This window comes from Thamnophis sirtalis, unplaced genomic scaffold (genome assembly GCF_051295495.1).
Source record: "Thamnophis sirtalis isolate CommonGarterSnake01/CBP01778 unplaced genomic scaffold, rThaSir2_p1.2 scaffold_5, whole genome shotgun sequence".
NCBI classification, from domain to species: Eukaryota; Metazoa; Chordata; class Lepidosauria; order Squamata; family Natricidae; genus Thamnophis; species Thamnophis sirtalis.
Genome location: NW_028261385.1, coordinates 64,106,269 through 64,130,224, shown reverse-complemented (window position 1 = coordinate 64,130,224; position 23,956 = coordinate 64,106,269). Strand labels below are relative to the sequence as shown.

The window sequence follows — 23,956 nt, the reverse complement described above, 5'->3', positions numbered from 1 at the left end:
CATCTGAAGCCTCAGGATGTTGTGTCTCTCCTGCTGTGGCCCATCACTGGATATTTTGTTTTTGTGTAAAATTTCTATTTATGTCTGTAAATTTGCAATTTCTGTTGCAAATATTGGCAGAATAAACAATATAAAGTAATAATAAACTGAAGGAAAAGTCTTGTGTGAAAAGGAGCTGGTCATGGTTTTTTTTTTGAGAAATAATAAGCATAGAACATGGATATACATGTGGTTTGAGACAGTGGTGGGTTTCAATTTATTTTACTACCAGTTTGCATGAGCTGGCGCTCGCGTGATAGTGGAGCCTCCCGCTACCACCACTACTGGTTCGCCGGATCTGGGATGAACCAACAGAAACCTATCTCTGGTTTGAGATACTTGCTTATGTTTTCATATTCGAATCTTAACAATTAATATAATCAATTATTACTGGAAAATATGCTTGTTTATATACACTATGAAGTATTAATTATGAAGGCTATAATGCATATTGAATTTTGATTACCAATACCATATTCTTTGTATCAGCAATCGTTTGGATTTTTGTGTCACAAGATAAGAGATGGTGTCTTTATAATGTGAATGGTCCTTAGCTAAGAAAACCTTCCCAGGAGCTGAAGTTCAAAAGCATCTGATTAGACCTTTTAAAAACAGGATGATATCTATAAGATGGTTGTCTCTGTAAAGGTTTAGACTAGATTTAGTGGCTAAAATCAGTAGAAATGGGAATTTGGACTTTGTCATACATACATGATTATTTCCAGATTGAATTACATGATGTTTCTGCTTTTGGAAACTGAACATTCCTATTGTTCAGCATGAAACAGCCAGATTGCTAACTGATCACAGAGAACATACTGTGCCTATTTTATGTAAGTCTGACCAATCTACAGTTATTTTCCAGGCATAATTCAAAATACTGATCTTTAAAACTCAAGTGTTCTGGTACTACTGCACATGCCTATTTCCATATAAACTTCCTCATTTATTAAGAACATATAATTACATTCCAGCCAGTGCTTCAACATTCATATGCTAAGACAGCTACACAGGTCTACCGCCCATGGGAGCATACAACAAAAGCTGAGTCAACAAATTGTGTTCTTTTATTTAAGAGAGAGACTCGTCATCAAAATATATAAGAATTGGCATTAATTTAGTGTAATTTTAATATCTTAATATTAAATATTAGTATAGTTTATATTTTAATAAAATCAGAGGTTGTTTGCCTATTGCATTTCTGCCCATTGTTCATATTGTGGTCTTTAGCGTGACATCCATACAGGAAGGACTCAATTGGTTTAGGATGGTGGTTGTAAGAAGAGAGACCTTATGCAGTATTTCATTGCTATGCTAACTTGAAAACAACTGATAAAATGGAGAAATAGCAATAAGAAAAATATGTTAAAAAGTAGATCTTTTTCATGCTAGCTAAGACTCAACACTGTCAGAAGGTGATTGATAAAATAGGAATAGTTGTGTTTTGATTTCTGATTTTTTTTTAAAGTGAAAAACAAAATATTTCATAGTGTTATAAATATCAGTGGTGGGTTCCTACTGGTTCGGACAGGCTCGCCTGAACTGGTAGTAGATTGGCAGCCTGGGTCGCTGGAACCGGCAGTGACCCAGGCCTGCATGCCCCCGAACCGGTTTCTGGGTGGCGTCATAGGCAACACCATCTTGTTTTTCAATTTTAATTGCACTGTGAATGCCCACACAGCACGCACAGTAGTGCCTGACAGAACCTACCCCTGATCAATATGTATTTTCCATTCAAAGACTATCCAATAATATATATAACATATGAAAGTGTGCTGTAATATTGAAAGAATCATTTAATTTCTATGACTTATAACACATTTGAATACAAAGGAAAGTAGATTTTACATCATAATTGGAGAATAACCATGTGCCATATTTTTCCTCCCACTCAATTTTTTAAACTAATGTTTTATTTTTAAGATATGACATTGCTGTTTCTCTTTTGCAAAGATTTGCCAGTTCTGCTTTGTTTAAAAGTGATTTTGAACATGTTTTGGTAAATTAAATTTAAAACATGATTGCTAAAATAAAGTAGCATAAAAATACTTAAAACATTAAACCAAGATAATATTTTTGAGGTGGAGAAGCTTTTTAAAGGCCAATTTTTTAAATAAATCTTTATTAATGCTTGGCAACTTTAATTAAACATTTTAATAGTTTTCATAATCTTTTAAAGCTTTTAAGAGTAGATATTTTTCTTCATAAAGTGTGCGGAATCCTTCACATTTGTTTTTTTTTTTTTAATGAAGAGTGTTCAAGTCATAATTAAAGCTCCTATTTTTTACAGCGTTGCAGGAGGGGAACTCTTTGACTTTTTAGCTGAAAAGGAATCTTTGACTGAAGAGGAGGCCACAGAATTTCTCAAGCAAATTCTTAATGGTGTTAAGTATCTGCACTCTCTGCAAATTGCACATTTTGATCTTAAGGTACATTGAACAAGCAGCTTTTTCAAACCTTGGAAATGCTACATAAAATGCCTTTACAATTTGGGTATCCAGAATAAATGCTAATGTAAAGTTTTGTTTGAGAAAACAAAAGATATTTTAAAGGTTCTTTATATGCCAAGACTATAATAGATTGTAATGGAATATTAGAATAAAATAGGATTTAAAGATTACTGATTACATTTATGGAGCCATATCTTTTTGGATATTCTATACACAGTATACAGTACATTGGGAAACTCTTATATGTATGTCTGCATATAGTTGTATATTGGGATTTGTCCAACTTCATTTTATTAGAGATTAAAAAATCCAGGGGGAGAGGCATCCTCAGGTATGATCAAGATATGGGATAAATGAGGAAACGCTTACTTACCACTAATGCATGTACAATGTTACAATGTCTACTGAAGAGATAAAAGTTGCATCACAACGGTGCAATACTGCTATTGTTATGTTGATGAAAGCCTAAATCCTGCAGACACCCCATGGCTACACTTACCCATAAGAACTTATCATTTTTAAAAAAATATAATAAAGTATGACTGTGATTTGAAATTGCTCACATACAATCAATATTTTTCCTTGAAGCCTGAAAACATAATGCTGCTGGATAGAAATGTACCAAAACCACACATCAAGATCATTGACTTTGGCTTAGCACACAAAATAGATTTCAGCAATGAATTTAAGAATATTTTTGGGACACCTGAATTTGTTGGTAAGTATTACATTTCATTACTTTGCTACTATTAAAATTTGTCTGATAGTTTTAAGCAGACATATTCTTGATAGTCCACGTTTTTGATTAATTTAATCCTGTTTTTGTCCTTTGCTTTCTGTACTGAGATTAAAGATAGGTGATTGGAGACAGAGTTCAACTTCTTTTCAGTGCATGTAGCAGTATAGGTATATAGGTAGTTTTTGGAGACATTGTACGCCCATATATATTTTTGCAGTCTCAATTTTATACAACTGTGTTAGCCTTTCTTACTGTAGGGATATCTACATTTAAAAGGAAAAAATGCCAAAGAAGGACCAACTCCATTAATTTATAAAAATCATCTTTTCATTTAAAAATCCTTTTTGGCTATTAGATATATTACTTACACCCTGATTCCCAAAATCTCCTTGGACATTCTAACTATCTGTCCTTTATGACTGAGGAAGATAATAGAATTAATGTTATCAAACTTCATTTGTTGAGGAAAAGCAACGAAGAGAGCTGTAAATATCTTATCCACAGTAGCTATTTTACTACTGTATGAGACAGAATGCTAGATTGTGGGGGCCCTTCTTAACATTTCTAGAAATTCAGTTTCTTAGTTTTTGGCATTAGATATGATATTGCGTTGAAGATTGTAGTGTAGCACTATAAGAATTATGCTATAATTCCCATAAAGTCTCATAAATAATTCTTTGCTGTTCAACATCACCACAGTATATATAGTATATTTCCTGAGATACGTCATCAGGAAATTCGGAGTTTAATTTTAATTATGAATGAATTATAGTCCATTGTGTTTCTTCTTTGCATTTATCCTTATAATCTGTATCTGGAATAAGTAACAGATTTGGAAAAGAGTAATTCCATACAAATAAAACTCCTGTTGATTAATGATTTATCAGTTTCGGGAAATAGTATTCCTTTGTTTTGGATGGATTTAATTAGGTGCTGGACTTTCAACTGGAACAAATAGCATGTAGCATATTTTGCAAGCTTTTTACTGATGTACCAGTTGCATTCCTTTTCAGAGAAACATAACATGGCTAGTTAATCACTCTCTATAATAACGCCCACACTAGATTTCTATAATATAGCCCTTGGGGCATCTCTTGAAGATCATGTAAAATATTCTGGCTCCCTCCAGGTATTTTGAGATTAGAGTCCACAGAATTCGTAGATATCATGGGCTATGTTTCATCACATCTGGATTGAATAAGGCTGATCAAGAAACTATTTTAGAAGATGCTAATTTAATTATTGAATATGAATTCCCTACACATATTTATGATGGTAATAAAATAGTCTACTTATTACAAGTTTACACATGGAATTAAGTAAAGAAATTGTTTTGATATGCATGGCCTAGGAATTTAGAAACCAGCTGTTCAACAACTAAACCTAATATTGAGGACCTTGTACTGTGTTCCACAACTTCTGATGTCAGAAGTGAGGAAATAACTCGCATCTTCTTTGTAGATTCTGCATTTCATCTTGTAGTTTTCTTACTTGCTCAAGAACCAGGGAAAGCATGTCCTGTCCTAAAAAACTGCAGTATGATATGTAGGTCTGTCCATGACCACAATACCAGTTTGCTCTGCTTTTTCCATTGTAGAATCTAGTATTATTTGGAGTTGAGACTAATTCTTTTGTTAATTTAAGAGGGAGTTTAAAACATATTTACTCAGTTTAGATTTTTGTTCATGATTCAGGATGACATAAATTTAATTTATGTTTCAGGATGACATAAATTGAATTTTACATATTGTCAATTACCAAGAACCATACAATAGATGTGGCAATATATTTAAATAAATAAGATAAATAAGATTGGCTATTATGGTAGGAGCTTTTTTTATATTAAGGATGAAAGCTTTGGGTGCTATTGCTAGAGATTTTTGGAAGGTATTATTTATTTAATTTAGGTATCAAAATTATTCACTAATAATTTATAAGGAAGGGATTAATATGTGACTGAGGATAAATCCTGTTAACTATATTTCATTTTAATTATATGAATGAATAAATGAATAAATAAAATTTAATTTTGGATGTTGCCCCAAGTATTATCTTATGGAGTGCTATGCCTATTGTGTATTTAAAAGTGTCAGTTGTGAAAAGATGTTTGTCTTGTTTTGCCTGTTTCTTTTTTCCCTCTAGCTGTTCAATAGGTTTGAAACTTTTTTTTAATGGAATAGGGTATGTTTCATCTGCTGTGAGGAACTTCTGGGATATAAATCTCTACTAAAATTATCATTTGAATGATTGAAATATGAATCATTTGAAAAATGACTATAGACTGACAGCAGAAAAGTTTATGATATTGAGGAGGAAAATATAGCTGAGTAAAAAAAATGATATATATCTATTATACATTTAAGGAAGGAAAGATGAAAAAAGAAAATAAAGTTTTGATACCTTTTTTAAAAAAACTGAAAATAATTATTAAAATTAGAAAATATAAGAATTAAAGTAAGGTGAACTTAAAGAGAGTTAGATAAAATGTCTGAATGTTTAAGTACAAATATAAATTAGTGTGAAGGAAAAACACAAGGAAGTGGAGGCAATATGCAATTTTATGTTACTATCCACTGACAATAAGCCAGTAAGTGTATCAAATCTGTCATAAATATTTCTAAAATAATCTGATTTTTTAAATAAGTTGAAATGACAATGCAGTACATTCTTATAGAACAGTACCTACAAGCAGAAAGAAACAATGCATAAATAGATTTCGAGAAAGGTTGACAGATTTCTGTACTTATTTTTGTACAGCATAAGCAAAAAAAAAAAAAAAGAAAGTGCCACCTAAATAGAAACCGGCAAAGAAGATTGCAAGATGCTGTTACCTACCAAGAGTCTGCAGGTAGCAGCAGCCAGCCTGGCCTGGCCTGACCTGCAGGAGGCTTAGATTTTCCTGGTGGGCTGAGGACCTGGCTGAGGCCTCCAGAGCTGCCTTCACTCTCTGAGACACTCAAATCTCACTTAACATGCACAATCGCTTAATGACCAAACTGGGAGAGCTTTTCTTAATGACCAAGATTCCAGTCCTAATTGTCACTAGATAAGAACTACCTGTAGTTTTTCTATATGTTTTAATAAGAAGAAACAATTGTTATTACACACAAGAAATTAAAATAATAAATTTAAATCTAATTACATGCACACACAATATAAGCAAAATAGTACTGTGTGGCAAGCATATAGGAGAATATTTACTGTATATTTCAGTGTAAACTATGTATTGCCATATGATTCTTAAGAATTGCCTATTCGCAGTTTGTAAGATTCAGTCTTGCTGAATTCGGTTAGTTTCCCCTCTTTGAGCATGTATTTATAAAATTGGAGCTTTAATGGATGCCCAAATAGAGCTAAAGTGGATCTAGCTTGACTACTTCCCACCTAATCAATAAAAAATTGACATTTGAGAGTAAATGTACAGATTTATGGAAAATTTCAATTGAATAGTTGTTAAAAGTTTCAATCAGGATATATTGAACAAATGCTTACTGCAAACACATATTTTTACTGGTCTAAACTAATGCAGCTTTCTTAAAATTGGTATACATTGTTCCAGCTGTCCAATGCATTTTTTCTCTCTTTCTATAAAGTGGAAATTAGATTCTATGTAATGTTTATACCTAATAGAATGTACTTGTTAATATTTCAGCTGCCATACAGAGCAAATATTAATATCAAACTCTGCTCTATTATTTATGTGTGTGCGGGTTTTTTTTAAAAAAAACTAATAAATACTTTATTTCTTAGCTCCTGAAATAGTAAACTATGAACCACTTGGTCTTGAGGCAGATATGTGGTAAGTTCTCAATTTTTTCTGGCATTTGTTGGTAATTTTTATAGGAGGCTTTTAGCACTGAAAAATACCTTTTTCCTTTTCCCATATTTCTTTGCAGGAGCATTGGTGTAATAACTTACATTCTGTAAGTATTGACATCCTAATGTGTTGTTGTTTTTTTGTAAAGACCTCAATATTATTCAGTCCTGTAACTGGTAATCTCATCTGTTTACAACCATAGAAATCTTAAGAAATTAGCTTGAAATACTTGCAGAAATACTTACATGAAAACATACTTCAGAATATAGTGAATAGAAAGCGTAAATTGTATGAAGCATTATTTTGATATTTGGGGATTTAACTTGGCATGTCTTAAATGTAGTTTTCCATCTCCATGAAGTGAGAAACCTGAATATTGTTAGATTCTAGACCAGCCAGCACAGAAAAACAGTCAGAGCTTTAGGATATAATCTGAAGGGCCATGGATTTTCCATTTCTAAATTATGATTTTTAAAACAGATATAAATTACTTTAAGAGCCTCCACTTGCTGGTTTAATGATTAAAGAAACCTATTTGGAAATAGTTAAAAATCCTGCTGCTCAGTTCTGATTTAGAGATGATGGTAGTAAAATTAAAAGTCTATTTTGAATGAAGCAAGTCATGTATCCACCATTTTAGGTGTCTCCAAAATGAGAATGTTTATCAAGCATCCTTTCTCATTGTAAATTTGATGAAAGACATAAACGGGAGGAAACAGCTTGTTGAAGCAGCAAAGGACGACAGTGTGGTTAAGACTAAAAAACAGTGGTTCAACAGGAGACTTGATTTGCCTCTTTTAAATAAGCTTGTGGTTTTTAAAGCAACATACAGAAGAAATCTGTGTATTTTGAAAAGCAAGATCAATTTGGAGAGAATCTGTTTATCACTTTTGGCCTGAGTACATGCATTGAGCACTAGTGAAACTAGAGCAGAAAAAAAAACAAGCTGTGATTTTCTATCTGAAAGTGAAGGGGGTGGAAATGTTTAAAGTAATGTTAATCAACTTGAATTGAAATTATTAAAGGGCACAGAAATTTATTTGACAGGCGGAGATAAAATATTATTTTACAGATTTAAGGGGTTATTTGTATTTTAATTAGTAATTTCATTAGTAAAATTTTTATTTATTTGATATGGTCTACCCCATTGTGTGGCTGTCTATGCTCACGGCATAGCCATGTTAAATGTGTGCCTCTGTTTCTTTATTTATTCCAAATACTCTAAAATATTTGACTCCTAATTTACATTGGCCTGAGCATTGGGGATTTATGTATTTTTAATTTTAAAATAATTTTTTATTTCAACATATTTATTTGGCCCCCAACTCACTCTCAGTGACTTAAAAGTCACTAAAAAGGATAAAAACCCAATACAAAAACAATAATAATTTATTGACATTTCGATTTCCTCTGCTCCAAATAGATTCTAGAACTGAAATGTTTCTGTTCAAGTCATGCAGCATCATATTTACTGTGCCAAAATTATTTTTTGCAGATTAAGTGGCGCTTCGCCATTTCTTGGAGAGACAAAACAAGAAACGCTAGCCAATGTGTCTGCAGTGAATTATGACTTTGAGGAAGAATTCTTTAATAATACCAGTGCTCTAGCTAAAGATTTTATAAGGCGACTTCTAATAAAGGACCCAAAGTGAGTTTTTTCATTGATTATTTGTGATGGGTATGATCTTTTTTTATTTTATGCTTTAGATCAGCGGTTCTCAACCTGTGGGTCGGGACCCCTTTGGGTGTCGAATGACCCTTTCACAGGGATCGCCTAAGACCATAGGAAAACACATATTTTCGATAGTCTGAGGAACCGAGACACCAATTTGATGGTTGGGGATCACCACAACACGAGGAACTGTATTAAAGGGTTGCGGCATTGGGAAGGTTGAGAACCACTGCTTTAGATTATACTTCTCAGCCAAACTGCATATAGCAGCAGCATCAATAGGGCCACTTGAGGAACATCATGAGAACACCCAATTATGGGAGGTGGAAGTTATGGGTATAATACAGGTAATCCTCAAGTTACAACCACAATTGAGCCCAAAATTTCTGCTACTAAGCAAGAGAGTTGCTAAATGTGTTATGTCCCAGTTTACAACGTTTTAGACACAGTTGTTAAGTGAACCACTGCAGTTGTTAAGTAAATCATATGATTGTTAAACAAATCTGGCTTCCCCCCATTGACTTTGCTTGTCAGAAACCGGCTGGGAAGGTCACAAATAATGATCACATGACCCAAGGACAGTGCAACTGTCACAAATACATGCCAGTTGCCAAGCATCCAAATTTTGATCATGTGACCATGGGGATGCTGCAACAGTTGTAAGTGTGATAACCAGTTATAAGTCACTTTTTTCAGTATCATCATAACTTCGAATAGTCACTAAACAAATGGTTGTAAGACTACCTGTACGCAATTTCATCAATTCATCAACTGGTATATACTGACCTTCTAACTGCATTGCATACTTCCAGCATTATAACCCAAGTGTCTTCTGCCACGATTTAATTGGAAATATTTGTGTTTCTAAACGTAAGCTTTATTTCTTTTGAAATAAAGAAATAAAGATTTTTGCCATTTCATTGTCCTGGACTTCATTAAATTAACACTTTGAAAAAAAATTGCACTGAGACACTAATGATGATTTGTTTTTACTTATCACATTCTAGTATTAAATAGATAAGTTTTAATAAAGTTTCATGAATGCACCGGGATCAGTCTGATATTTCTAGAGCTAATATGATGTAGTGGGTTCATAGGTTACTAAGATGAAAATGGTAGAGTGGGACTAGAAGATAACTTTTAAATTCTGCTCAATGGGTATACAGTTGTAAAGTTATAAGTAAATAGAGTAAGAGAGTTGTATTGGCTTACTTAATTAACTTGTTTCTCATTTAAAAGGAAGAGAATGACTATTCAAGACAGCTTGAAACATCCATGGATTAAGGTCAGTATGTAATACGTAAAATTAAATTGTTTGATTATGTTTGCCTGTTTTATTGCTCCTATTTGTATTTTTGTTTGCTTTTTGAGGCATACAAGTATAAGCATTTTTTTGCTTCCTCTAAGGTATTGACCGAATTATTTTCTTCCTATCTAGTGTATTTTTAATAGTTTATTCTAACCCTTGAACCAAATCAATTTACCCTGTATTATCAAAGAGTAAAGAATCCAATAGTAATGTAATAAAAATAGAAGATGATCCATAGGAATTATATGTCAGAGAAAGGCATTTACACTGTACAATGCTTACTGCACACCTGCATAAAACAACTGCTTATGTATATTCTATAGTTGACAGGCAATAAATTCTTCCCTGATTCTTCTCCTTGGATCAAAGATTATAGTATTTTGTGGTGCCATTACCTTCTAAATTAACACAGGAATTTTAGAACCTGTACTATAACTGTAACATTTGACAACCTTGACCATGACATTAGTATTTCAAAGTGTTATTTTAATTTTCTCACAGCCAAAAGATACTCTGCAAGCCCTGAGTAGAAAAGCCTCTGCAGTAAATATGGAGAAATTCAAAAAGTTTGCTGCACGAAGAAAATGGAAAGTAAGGTTAATAATTATTTACGATAATGCAATTTAGCTTCATCTAAGATATACAAGAGTATGTGCTATTGTAACAAAAATATTAAAAGACTGATCAGCACTTAAATTTAATATAAATATTCAATTTTCTGTCTCTTGCTTTTAATTAGTAATAGTGTAAGATCATCTGTTCATTAATCTGAGCAATGTAGGTTTCTAAACATATGCAGCATTTCCACTGTAGTTTGAAAGAAAAAAGAATAACAAAGTTGTAAGAATGAGATATGCATAAAAATTTCAAAAGCAATAACACAAAAAAATGTAATTACTATGAGAATGGATATGAGATTGAAATATCTATCTCTTGATAACAATCATGATTTTTGACACTTAAGAACTTGTTCTAAGTTTCTTCTCATTAAAATTTTGAATTGCCAACAAACTACAAATCAGTGTTTAGTAACCTACATTTTATCCTATTCCTATGATAGATCTCATGTGACATAAATTTCCTCAGAAATAAATGTTTGCTTCTTTTTTTTAATAAAAGCAATCAGTGCGACTAATATCATTATGCCAAAGATTATCAAGATCATTTTTGTCCAGAAGTAACATGAGTGTGGCCAGAAGTGATGATACTCTGGTAAGTAGACATATGCAATTTGATAATTTCCTTTGGAAATTTTGGATGTAGTATAAAATGATGTATGCAAATCAGGATTCAATTTTATTTAACTATATTGATAAATTGAATTTCAGATTTCATAGGGATTAGTAGTAATAAATTAATGATATGTCTATTAAGCAGCCATCCCCAAATTGGGGGTGTATGCAATACAGCTACCACAAACATAAACTGGCCAAGTGGCTGGGAATCCTGGGAGTTGGTCTGAACCTTAAAAGTGTCTTGATGAACAAAGCTAATATAGCTGAGCTTCCATCTCAGGTTGCCAATCTTTATTTTATGCACTGTTTGTACATAACAATTTATATCTTTAATATATTAAAGTGAGCAGCTCTCAAATTAGAAGTAGCCCTCGACTTAGAATTACAATTGAGCCTAAAATTTTGGTTGCTAAGTAAGACAATTGTTAAGTGAGTTTTGCCTCATTTTACAGTCTTCCTTGCCACATATTAAGTAAATCATTGCAATTATTAAATTAGTAACGTTGTCAAGTAACTTTGCTTGTAAGAAAGTCACAAAAAGTGATCACATAACCCCAGGACACTGCAACCATCACAAATACATGCCAGTTGCCAAGTGTGCGAATTTTGATCATGTGATCATAAGGTTCTTGCAATTGTCTTAAGTGTGAAAAACGGTCCTAAAAACGGTACAATTTTCAGTGCCATTGTAATTTAACGAACAGTCACAGAAGGAATGGTTGTAAGTCAAAGATTACCTTTATCTTTTTCTTGGTTAAATTAAATGCTTATCATTACTACACTGGGCCAAGTTCTGATAATTTGTATGAAGTTTTAGTGAAATGATCCGGACATACTAACATTTAAAATTCTAACTTCTTAAATGAATAAGAATTTAAAGAATTCAAAGCGACGTTATAACAATATACCATAGAACAGTGGGCCCCAACCTTTCTCGCTTGGTGGTCCATGGGGAGAGGGAATAGTTCCTTGTGAGTGGTAGGTAACTTTGTGCACAAGCGCAAGACTGCCACTTGCATAAGGGGAGTTTCACATGTGAGGACAAGCAACTGCTGCTCACATGAGGGGAGCTTCATGCACCAATGCAAGACAGCCACCACTCGCGTGATGGGAGCCTCACCATGCGCTCGCCCACTGCCTGGGCCTGTGTGTCCTGGTTCCAAGAAGGCTGTGGGTATTAGGGACCCCTGCCATAGAAAATTAAAATCAGGAAGCAGTTGTTTTAAGCATAATAGAAGGTCTACTAAATAACTTAAAACTAAATTAGAATCTCTCTTTACATAAAATTTACATTCTGAAAAAATGTAACAGTTAATTGACATAATGTCAATTCAGCTCTTTGTAGCCCTTAGTAATTAGGATAGTTTGAGAATATATAATTCAGTTACAGGTACAATTTAAAGCAAGTATGTTGCCTTTGTTTATATTGACCTCATGAGAATTCTGTTCAAATGTATAAATCTATAAGATATATATTTAATACAATTTGGATATCTTTATTTTCTTTATGTATTTTCTTAAATAGTTGATATATGTACTGAACAAATTTGTTCTTGAAAAAGAAACTATAAGAAATTTTGCAGAGTGATTCTTTTTTCTTTTTGTCCATCTGCTGATTTTCTAATTATTGTAAATGGGATTTCTGCTTGCTGGGGGTACTTTTTAAAGCCAATTCAGTTACTAAACCAACTATTTCAGAAGATGAATTTTAATCTTGACCTCTTGTGACATAAAATATAAATAAACAAAAGACTACTTTTGCAGGACTGCAACATTTAAATTATGTAATTTTTACTTCTGCAAAATCTTTGCTGCTCACTCCTACCACATGTTGAAATGTTTTATAAAACAAGACAGATACTTAATACAAAAGGAGTAAAAATACTGAGCCAAAGAAATGAAAGATATGAGATTAAAAAAAGAATATAAGTAAACCTGTTTGGCCTCAAGCCTTTTCATTATATTTCTTCATGCATTACCTCTTTATACTTGCAAAATGGACACTTGAAGAAAATAAAAATCTCCTTAGATTAAAACAAAGTTGCTACATGTTAGATGTTTAAACTGACACTGAAGAATTCCTTGGATAGAGCCATTTGAAAATGCCTGCTTCTAATGCGTATAGTGTAGCAGCACAATTCCCATTAAGAATACTATTGTAATCCTGTCAAAACTGCAATATATTGCTATGGTCCTTATTTTGCCTTGTTTGCTCTTTATAAGGGTACTTATCCCTCAAATTAATTATCTTTTTATTTCCTATTCCGCCTTCCATTTACAACTCTATGCTTCATTTTGCTTAATTTATGAGGACGAGGAAGATTCATTTGTAATGAAGGCCATCATTCACGCTATCAATGATGACAATGTTCCTGGCCTTCAGCATCTTTTAGGGTCTTTGACCAATTATGATGTCAATCAACCAAACAAGGTATGTTGTTGTTATTGTCTGTTTAGTTGCTCAGTATTTAAAAATATGTGGAGGAAAAGATTTGTTTATCTTTTTTATATGATAACAGAATGTTTTATAATATATTGGAGAAAATGTGCATTATTTTCTAGTATGCTGTTAATGTATTTAACACCAAGCATACATCACTGCATTGATTCATCTGTGATCATATCTTCGTTACTTATGTTTCCTCCCCAAATTTAATAGAAATAAACCAAGCAGCATGAAAACATCTCCAAAATATATAAGAAAATGCATTATATAAGTTCAAAACTGAGCACTGTTAAGCATATAGAATCATGTTCTAATTGTACTGTTATGGAATCCTTATAGAATTCTACATTGTTTTTCCCTAGCATGGAACACCTCCATTTCTGATTGCTTCTGGATGTGGGAATATTCAGATGCTACAGTTATTTCTAAAGCGAGGTGCCCGCGTTGATGTCCAAGATAAGGTGGGAAACTAATAAAATAAAACATATGACATATTGATAGTTTAGTGTAGAAGGATAGAGATTAAATATCTGTGTTTTATAAGTGTTCATTGTAGATTATGAACATTGTTTTAGTTAATTCAGGTTCAAATTACGATCTTGCAAGATCTTCCTTTTCAATTCATGAGCTGTATCTATCTGATATAAAACTATAATTCTGAGGATGTATTAAACAAATTGCTCAAATTAGTGTATGGTTTTGTTGATTACTACCATAAAATATTTTGGACAGGCAGGATCCAATGCAATATACTGGGCGTCTCGGCATGGTCACATAGAAACTCTGAAATTTCTCCATACAAATAAATGTCCTTTGGATGTTAGAGACAAGGTAAGTAAAAAAGTGTCATTGTTTTAAATAAAAAAGACATACTCTAATTTTTAATAAGCTACATTTTTGCTAGGTGGGCACATTTAAAATTTAACAGCCAGTAATGGAAAATATAATTTATATATAGAACATTAGCTATGATAGTAGGCCAAGAAGGAAAAAAACATTTTGAAAAAGGGTTTCACTCATCTGTTGAGAAGAGCTGCTTTAAGGATATTCTTTACTACTCCCACATATCTAGGTTTTTTATGTGCCGGTAGACGTAGTGGAATTCATGAGCTGTATTTCCATATTACACTTAACCATAAAATGTTTTGTTAAGCAAGTTGTGCAGTCATAACTTACATTTTTTTCCAGTGAATTATGCAAATGAAGAAAATTAAATTATTGGAATTCATCATTAGAAATTGCATTAGGTAAATGCAGTCCTAATGTAGGTATTTTCAACAATCTGGTATAAAATAATATTTGCATGTGGTTGTCTTCTAATACAGTCTGGAGAAACTGCACTCCATGTGGCTTCTCGATATGGTCATGTTGATGTAGTTCAATACCTCTGTAGCATTGGATCTAATCCTAATTTTCAAGATAAAGTGAGTAATGAAGATTTATTTATACTGATTTTTGTGAAGTTAAAATAGCTTCTGAAATGCAAATATAGTTGTGAACTGCTTTCTTATTTAAAATTGTTAATAAACTCAGAAATATAAAAAGCTTGTCTTTGTAATATGTCAGAATTTTGGTCTTCTACTATACCTTTTTCTTTATAATATCGCTATTCAGGCTTGAAAAGAATCTCAACTTTAAAAGCTCTCTCTACATCACTCCACACTATATATTAATAATTTAAAACACGTAAGAAAGTTAATCTTATAATATTATTTGTGAAGAAATAAGGACCTGATATAAACTTGAGATATTGTAGAGAACTAGCCAACCTTGGCACCAATTCCTTAATTTATAATTGTCTAATTCAGTCACTTGAATTGATTAATACTATGACTTCATATCTAAGTTGTTGTCTGTAAATGTTGAAAAGTATTGCATATATATGTGCATTGTGGACTATAGAATTAACTATTGAATAAAACACCAGTTATTGAACCAGTAACTCATTGGAAGAATCAGAAGCTGAATTGTAATTTATACACAAAATTCAAGCTAGTAACCAAAAATGTCAGAGTTTGAAGCAAAGCCCATTGTAGTCCAAGGTTAAGATTGCAATAATGAATCAGGCCTATGATGAGTTTGGAAGGTGATAATTTTTTTAGTTAAAAGCCTGGAACTGCAACTTTGTAAGCCTGAGTTTTGAGAAACCTAGCCAATGTTCATTGGTAGCCATTAAAGAGATCTTATTGCTGGGTCGATCTTTCTTTTCAAAGGATCCTCCCCTTTGCTCCTGTCTGAGTGTGTGTGTGCATATGAAAAATTCATTGTGAACATATGAGCTGGAACTACTGATTGTTTTGCTTTGTTTTTCCCTGCCCACAAGACTATGATATAGTTGATATAGTTGAAATGGCATGGTGATCCAAAGTCACACACATGAGTTTCCCTGGTTGAGGATAGACTTAAACCTGGGCCTCCTGAAAACTAGTCTAACCTCTGAAAACTATGCCATGCTGGACAGCTATTTACATGATAGGACATTAATGTAGGGAAAAATCCTATAACAACTAGAGATACAGAGTTAGATTTTAATAACAGAATAACAGTTGGAAGGAGAGTTCCAGACAAATGGCTTTCCAATATCTTCTTAAAACCTCCAGTGATGGAGCAGCCACAACTTCTGGAGACAAGCCATTCCACTGATTAACTATTCAGGAGTTCAGGTGCTTTGAAGAATAGGTTGATTCCCTCTTTTTTGTGACAGCCCCTTAAATATTGGAAGACTGCTATCATATCCTATATTTATAGGATAGCTCATGAAACATGAATAAATAATGACACGGAATATACCCAAGTGACTTATTAATTGAGCCAAATTTAAAATGGTATTTTAAATAGTGGCAAAGCAAAAAGAATGTGGGATATAACTTTATTAATGTAAGTCCTTCAAAATTACTTTATAGGAAGAAGAAACTCCTTTGCACTGTGCTGCTTGGCATGGCTATTTTCTTGTTACCAAAGCACTTTGTAAGGCAGGCTGTAATGTGAACATTAAAAATAAAGAAGGGGAAACTCCACTTTTGACAGCTTCAGCTAGAGGTTACCATGATATTGTGGAATGCTTGGCAGAGCATGGTGCTGACCTTGATGCAACTGACAAGGTTAGTTTATGGTTCAATGAGAAACATTTAACAAGCTTTTAAATAATACAAAGCTGTATGTGTTGTATTCTTTAATACCTCTTTGGATATAGCAGTCACTATTTATTATTAAATAAAGATATTCTTTAAAAACTAAATGCACTCATAAGCAGTTCTATTGTAAATGCAGTTATTTTTATGAGATCTCAGTACTGTGTATGATTAACTCTGCTAACTCATTTTAGTTATTTTTTGACTTCACGGTTGACTCATATTTCAGTCGCCTTTATTGTTCAGTACCCTTCCCTTATTTTTCTCATTTACTTTCAGATTTCCTTTTTCAGTCTGAATGATCCCCTTTTGCTACTACATACTTCGTATAGTTTTAGAAAGGATTATTCCAAACTAAGTAAAAAAATAAGCCCAAGTAACTTTAAGTGATATCTCTATTTTTTTTTCTTACACTCATTCATGTGGAAAGGCTCTGTAGGAGAGCTCCATTGCAAGCATTCACCTGCAGAGCCAGCTAGAGCCAGTCCCTCCCAAAGTTATGGCAATTCCTCCTACTCATTTGCTTTAATTTCAAACCCTTGCTTTCATTGTACATTCTGCCCGCATTTGCTTGCATTCATCATTATCTTGTATTATCATGTACTGAGCAAATGTAAAATAAAACACACACATTTTTAGATATTCATTTGGAAGAGAAAATGTACGGTACCTTATTTTTGCGAAAATATGGTAATTTGGCAAAAGATTATCATTTCTTTTTCTTGAAAATTAAATCTCTTATATATGATTATTGAATTAAAAAGGCAAAAAAAATCTTATTTTGCTGTAGAATTCATCCATAACTATAGCCATGTAATATATTCCATATCTATATCTGAATATGACAGAAGTGTGTGTATATGTGTGTATGTATGTATATATGTATATGTATGTGTGTGTGTGTGTGTGTATGTATGTATGTATGTGTGTATATATATATATGTATGTATGTATGTATGTATGTATGTATGTATGTATGTATTAATTAGATTTTTACAACCCCTGGTAAGCCCCAATTATGGGAGGAAGCCAACCGCCTCCATCATCTGTCAATTGGCTCGTCACAAGAGTCCATCACGACAGAAACCCAATATTTTTTACTGTTGCCTTTGTTATATTTGTGTTTTTTTATTTGTGCTGATAAATAAATAAAGGGAGACTAGTATAGATCTATTTCAAGCTATTTAGCTCTCATCAGCTAGCCATACCCTTACTGGGATTTGAACCTGGGCATTTTTACATACTAGGCAGACTTCTTAGCCATTAGGCCACAGGCTCATGAAATAGATCTATACTAGTCTCCCTTTATTTATTTATCAGCACAAATAAAAAAACGTGTGTGTGTGTGTGTGTGTGTGTGTGTGTGTGTGTGTGTGTAAAGAGAGAGAGGGGGGGAGGGAGAGAATTTTGTTCACTGCAGAAGAAATAATTACCTGTGTTTATGTTTTAGGATGGACATATAGCCCTTCACCTTGCTGTACGAAGATGTCAGCTAGAAGTAGTAAAAATGCTGATTAGTCGAGGTTGTTCTATAGATTTTCAAGATAGACATGGTAACGCTCCTCTTCACGTAGCATGCAAAGATGGAAATGTCCCCATTGTAATGGCACTCTGTGAAGCAAACTGTAACATCGATATGACAAACAAGGTAATAAAAATAATAAATCTAATCCTATAAATATTTATAATAAGTGTACATTAAAATACCTTTTTTAAATGAAATACATTTATATTTGGGAAGAATACAGGATTGCATTTTTGTGTAGTAGCTATGTTTTAAGGACATAGAAGGATTTTTCCCTATAGACGCTAGAACCAATAGAAAAATAAATGTGAGATCCCATCAGCATCTGTTTGCTAGCTTTCCTAATGAAAACTGCTTTTCGTCCTTTTTTAAAAAACTATTATCAGCTTATTTTGTTTTGAACTTTTGAAGCTATATTATCTTGCATAGGTATCTTCTCTGTGCCATTGTCCAAATAAGCAATTAGTAAGCAGTATAGGCTGTAGAATGGATTGAATATAATGAGTATATATCTGTATTTCCAAGTTAATTATTCAGTCATATTTTTCAGTAGCAGGTAGATGAATACTTTCTTTCAACATAATTATCAAGTTTTTCCATTCTGTGTATCAGGTAGAATAAGAAGGTGACTGCTCTAGGTAAACCAATATTTAATTGCAAAAAAGTGTATGAATGATAAAGGATAAAAGAATTATTATTATGTTTTATAAATCAGAAAAAGTTAGGGAGGATATCCCTCTGACAAACTCTATTTTTTCTTTTTCTCTTTTTTGTCATTTAATTAATCACAAACATCTGTCAGACAATATTCTTTAGCATTTCAGTATACATTCAAAAATTAGTAATGCAATGCAAAAATATCTGTTGTTATTCTAGTAATGATATTTAAAAACTCAATACCTCATATACTTGCTTTGTGGAAATGTGTTAGTAAAGTGCATGAAATCGGGAGGGGGAATTAAAATCTAAATAATTATCTTGATTGTCTGGATTTCCTTATGTCTATTTTCCATGGTGTTGATGGATGATGAAAAAACCAGACAGATTTGAATGTCCAGTATTGTATAATGAACATCTGAATAATGAAACATTTTAGTTGCCGAAAAAAGCAATTGATTTCAAAAGTGCATTAAGGAACATTTTTGAATTTTAGAGATTTAAATAGAATTGCAGTATAGTTTTGTCATCTAAAATAAAACCCTGTGACCTTCTGTGCTAAAACTTCAAAATGAAAACATTGGATTTTTGGCTGATCTCATGAAATCATATATTTGGATCATTTTTAAGTGTAAATGTCACCAGCTGCCAAGTAAAAAGTTTATGTAAATGAGGCCTCTGTCTTCTTCTATTAGTGTAATCTTGACTGATTTAGTAATTAAAAACAGAGCCCTGCTAGAAACTGTTTATCAGGAAAGCAGAATTAAGAGCAAACAATCCAGCTTTTGTTATTTCGATTATCTTATCTTTGGTTGGTCCAGAGGATTTGGCACAAAAAAATTTTAGGGAGTAAAACATGTAAGGAATTTGGAATTGGTTCCAAAAAGGGAGATAGATGTTTCCAAATAAAAATTGGCTTGTAGTTGTTTTTATTCAACTTCTTCTGAGAATAACATTAGCACAAATCAATCAATCAAGTGCTTTGGGATAGAGTTCTAGAAAGGACATAAAACCCATAAAAACTTAGAAAGTATATGATTGAATTTTTTTCTGTGACTGTTGCACCTTAAACACATGATATTCTTAGCAGATTCTTATTTTTCTTGCTATGGGCCACCTGGATTATTGTCTGCTGATTTATTTTAAACCTATTTCAAAATAATGAATAATTTTATTCAAAATAATTCTAAAATAATATAATCAAGAAAAGGGGTCAGTTTTACTCTATTCTCAGCATCCCCTAAACCTGTTCTAGAGGAATTCAAGTTTAGATCAAACTTGGGTGGGTGGATAAATGGCAAATGGGCTTTTTTTGGGGGGGGGGGGGTTGATGGAGCCTGGGAAATGGACTTCATACATCTAATTGAAGAATGATTTTATGAGTCACAGTGGCACAGTGGTTAGATTGCAGTACTGCAGGTTACTTTTTTTGACTGCAATTTGGCAGTTCAAATCTCACCAGGCTCAAGGTTGACTCAGCCTTCCATCCTTCCGAGGTGGGTAAAAAAACAGATTGTTAGGGGCAATATGCTGACTCTGTAAACTGCTTACAGAAGGCAGTAAAGCACTGTAAAGCGGTATATAAGTCTAAGTGCTATTGTTATCTGGTTTTTTGGGAGAAGATAGATTGGCTTTGGAGACTTTGACTTATGGTATCTAATCAATCAACAATTGATAAGAGATGGTATAAAGAAGCAAACATGGATATTTGATCTGGTATCAGTTAGGACTGATATTTGGGATGATTTAGGATTGAAGCAATGGTAAATTTTCTATGAGTTGACTACAATAACAGTTTGTTAACAGAAGGTTTTGCAATTTTAATCTTGTCTTTTCCTTATTATTGTTTACAATTGCTATTATTAGTATACTCTTGCATAAGTTCATTATTATTGTTTTTACTGTTAAACATTTTGGTATTAATATAGTTTAAAGATGATAGGCTAATAATTTGCAAGTAGATTTAGTAGTTCAACAATTTGAATTATTTTTCCTGTTTTCACAAAGGATGGGAAACTAATATTGTTACATTATTATTGTAATGTTGTTACAATATTGTCAGAATTCACCTAGGGAGGATGTTAGATATTTTAGTTAATTTTCTTTCAAAACACATTTCTGTCAGGTTTTTTTGTTGATTTGTTCTTTTATTTTTTTAATATTTTGGTGCTTTATATTTTAATTTTTTTTGAATAAACTAAAACATAATATAAAAAAAATTGAACCTATTTTCCAGGATTTGTAGAATGGATAGATGAGACAATATGTTTCTTTTATACCCAATTCAAAGTTTTCTCTACTGGACAGTAAGCATTGTCCAATTGTATTGTTCAAGACCAGATGGTTATCAATTTAAAATCTAAGAATTGTATTGCAATATAATTGAGAAGGGGAATTGGATAGAGAAAGTGTGGTGTTTTTCTGCCTTCCTCAAGGAATATAAGAAAATAAACTTTTTATTATATATCTTTTTCCTGCCAAAATCCTAATTCCACAGAATTTATAAACATTTTTCAGTTTTTCCTACTGATATATAATTAACTGACAAATTCATCTTGCTTCCTAATGTTCAGTTGTTTTAAAGTCATCAATAGAGAATAAAACTATTGACAAAATTAAAAATTCCAAAAACTTCTGCTAATATAGTGGAATTGTTCCTTACCGCAACAGAAATTAAAACATAAAATGAAATTTTTCTTATTTCTGTCTCATACAATGAGCTGAGTTATTCTAATATTTACTTATTTGTCATAATTCACTAGCTAATTGTGGACCTAGTTTGAGTTTGTATGGTGTGTGGGCTTTTTTTAGTATGAGGAAATTACCTTTTTTTAATAGTTGTCCTGTTTTACTTCAGATTAGTAGGCTCAAAATAGATTGAAAGCTCTTTGTATGCTATAAATATATCTTGGAACACTTTATGCTTGGCTCAATAAATCTCTGCACTTTGTGGGAGTTGTCTGTATAGCTGAAATTACAGTAGTACATATATAAGTCTAGACAGCTCTAAAGAATTGCCATCATCTGAACTGTAAAGATGGAAGTTCATAACATTTTTAAGAGCAAAGATATAGCAGTGCATGAAAATTTAAAATTAATTTTTGATTTCTAATGTAAGTAAAATTTGGTCACTTGGCCAAGAAGAATTGAAAACCAGATGTGCATCTGAGATGACAAGCTGTCCTGTTGTTCTAGTTGTTATGCTCTTGTGTGCCTCATTCCTGTAAAATAGATATTTTATAGGACTTTTCCCATTATAAATTGCTTGATATATTTCAACTGTTCTACTGAGGGCATATTTTTCTTTCCAACCGACCACAAAATGAATTTGTAGATTTACTAATTTGTTACTCAACAAAAACACCATGTTTCTTTTATAGTATGGGCGAACTCCTTTACATCTGGCTGCAAATAATGGAATCCTTGATGTGGTCCGGTACCTCTGTCTTAGCGGGGCTAATGTGGAGGCTTTAACATCTGTAAGTAGGATCTTTTTGTTTTCTGCTTATTGACAGTTTTCTATTAAATCAATAGAGTCCTTACTACTCCCTGAGTTCAGCTGTTTGTTTGCAGATGGTTCCCAACTAGTCCAGCTGTATTGAACCTTTTGGAAGACATGCCCAATTCAGTGCTATAAAAGATGGTATTTCATTTTTAGTATTGCCAGAGAAATCAGCCTTTATATATTCTTTATTTCTACTATATTTGTAGTCATAACAAGGCATTTCTGACAACACAGTCATGTTACTATTATAAAACTAACAGTATGCAATTACTAACTTGATCCATTTATGGCAGCTGAAATGCAATCAACAATATTGCATAAAGAAATCAAGACACAGAATTTTATGTCCGCATACATGTACGTATTTATGTGTTTACTGAAGAGTCATCTTCCATCAACCTCCAATAAGTAACTTGTGTCCCCTCTCCTCAAATATATAAATACAACTGTAATAAAGTTAAGGAGCACAGTGAAAAATGTAAGACTAAGTTTGAATATAAAGACCAAACCAGTACAAAAACCAACCTTAGAATTAAAATAGTAAATAGCTTCTGCCTTTTAGGATCAGCCATCAAAAATATGCTGAAGAAATAGATCATAGACTAGCACTTTACAGAGTGTCATGAAGACTTTGGAAAAAAATATGTTGGGATGTTTTTATACCTATGCAGATCAGAATAGTGCAGACAGTGGTATTGCCTGTGACACTTGTGGAAGTGAACATTAATTTTGAAAAAGCCAGATAGAGCCTTGATGCTTCTGAGCTTGAAGATTTCTGAGAATACCAAGGATAGCCAAGAAAACAACAAATGAAATGAACAAAATCAGTCCAAGGTTTTTAAGAGACAAATGAGCTCCTCTGAAAAATCTATAATGTTGAGAAATGTGGAAGGAAATAAATGGATAATCAGCAACAAGCTGGATAAACTCAGACACCATGGCAATGGGTTCAAGGATCAGACCAGGGACAGATTTTCATGGAGAAAATCTGTGTAGTCACTAAGAGTTGACACCAACTTAATAGCACATAATCAATCAGAAAATATTGAATTACAGAATTCTGTTGTGCTTGTAAACATGCTAACATTATCACCAAAAAGCAAAAGAGGGACAAAATAAGGCTAAGGTTTAGCCTTCGAAAAAAAATGCATTGGAGATTGGGGAAAAAATCTGATTATTAACTGTATAAATTAATTCCTAATAATACCAAGAATAGTAACCACTAATCTATAATGCATTAGGCCTAAACAAATGCTACATTGTAAATAATTCCTGCATTTTAGATATCATCTTCATCTGGTTATTTCTGTTCTTATGTTTGTGCCAGCCAAAACAGAAAATTTAAATCCTTATTTGCATTTGTGTATTTTTAGCTATCGCTTATGTGGCATTTGTTTGATCTAATTATTCTTTGCAAAGATATAGAGGGAT

The 23,956-nt window shown here is 32.6% G+C and overlaps 1 protein-coding gene across 2 annotated transcripts in view; it reads left to right on the top strand.

Annotated features, from left to right (window-relative positions):
• The window catches only part of DAPK1 (death associated protein kinase 1), a 70,440-nt gene that overhangs the window by 27,948 nt on the left and 18,536 nt on the right, over positions 1-23,956 (top strand). For both annotated transcript variants that reach the window (XM_087715923.1, XM_087715922.1), the window contains exons 4-18: positions 2,330-2,468; positions 3,078-3,207; positions 6,979-7,027; positions 7,125-7,151; positions 8,541-8,693; positions 9,957-10,002; positions 10,528-10,617; positions 11,146-11,238; positions 13,573-13,692; positions 14,070-14,168; positions 14,440-14,538; positions 15,033-15,131; positions 16,611-16,808; positions 18,289-18,486; positions 22,401-22,499. In XM_087715923.1, the coding sequence (XP_087572049.1) occupies positions 2,330-2,468; positions 3,078-3,207; positions 6,979-7,027; positions 7,125-7,151; positions 8,541-8,693; positions 9,957-10,002; positions 10,528-10,617; positions 11,146-11,238; positions 13,573-13,692; positions 14,070-14,168; positions 14,440-14,538; positions 15,033-15,131; positions 16,611-16,808; positions 18,289-18,486; positions 22,401-22,499 (1,639 nt within the window). The remainder of the gene's footprint in view (positions 1-2,329; positions 2,469-3,077; positions 3,208-6,978; positions 7,028-7,124; positions 7,152-8,540; positions 8,694-9,956; positions 10,003-10,527; positions 10,618-11,145; positions 11,239-13,572; positions 13,693-14,069; positions 14,169-14,439; positions 14,539-15,032; positions 15,132-16,610; positions 16,809-18,288; positions 18,487-22,400; positions 22,500-23,956) is intronic.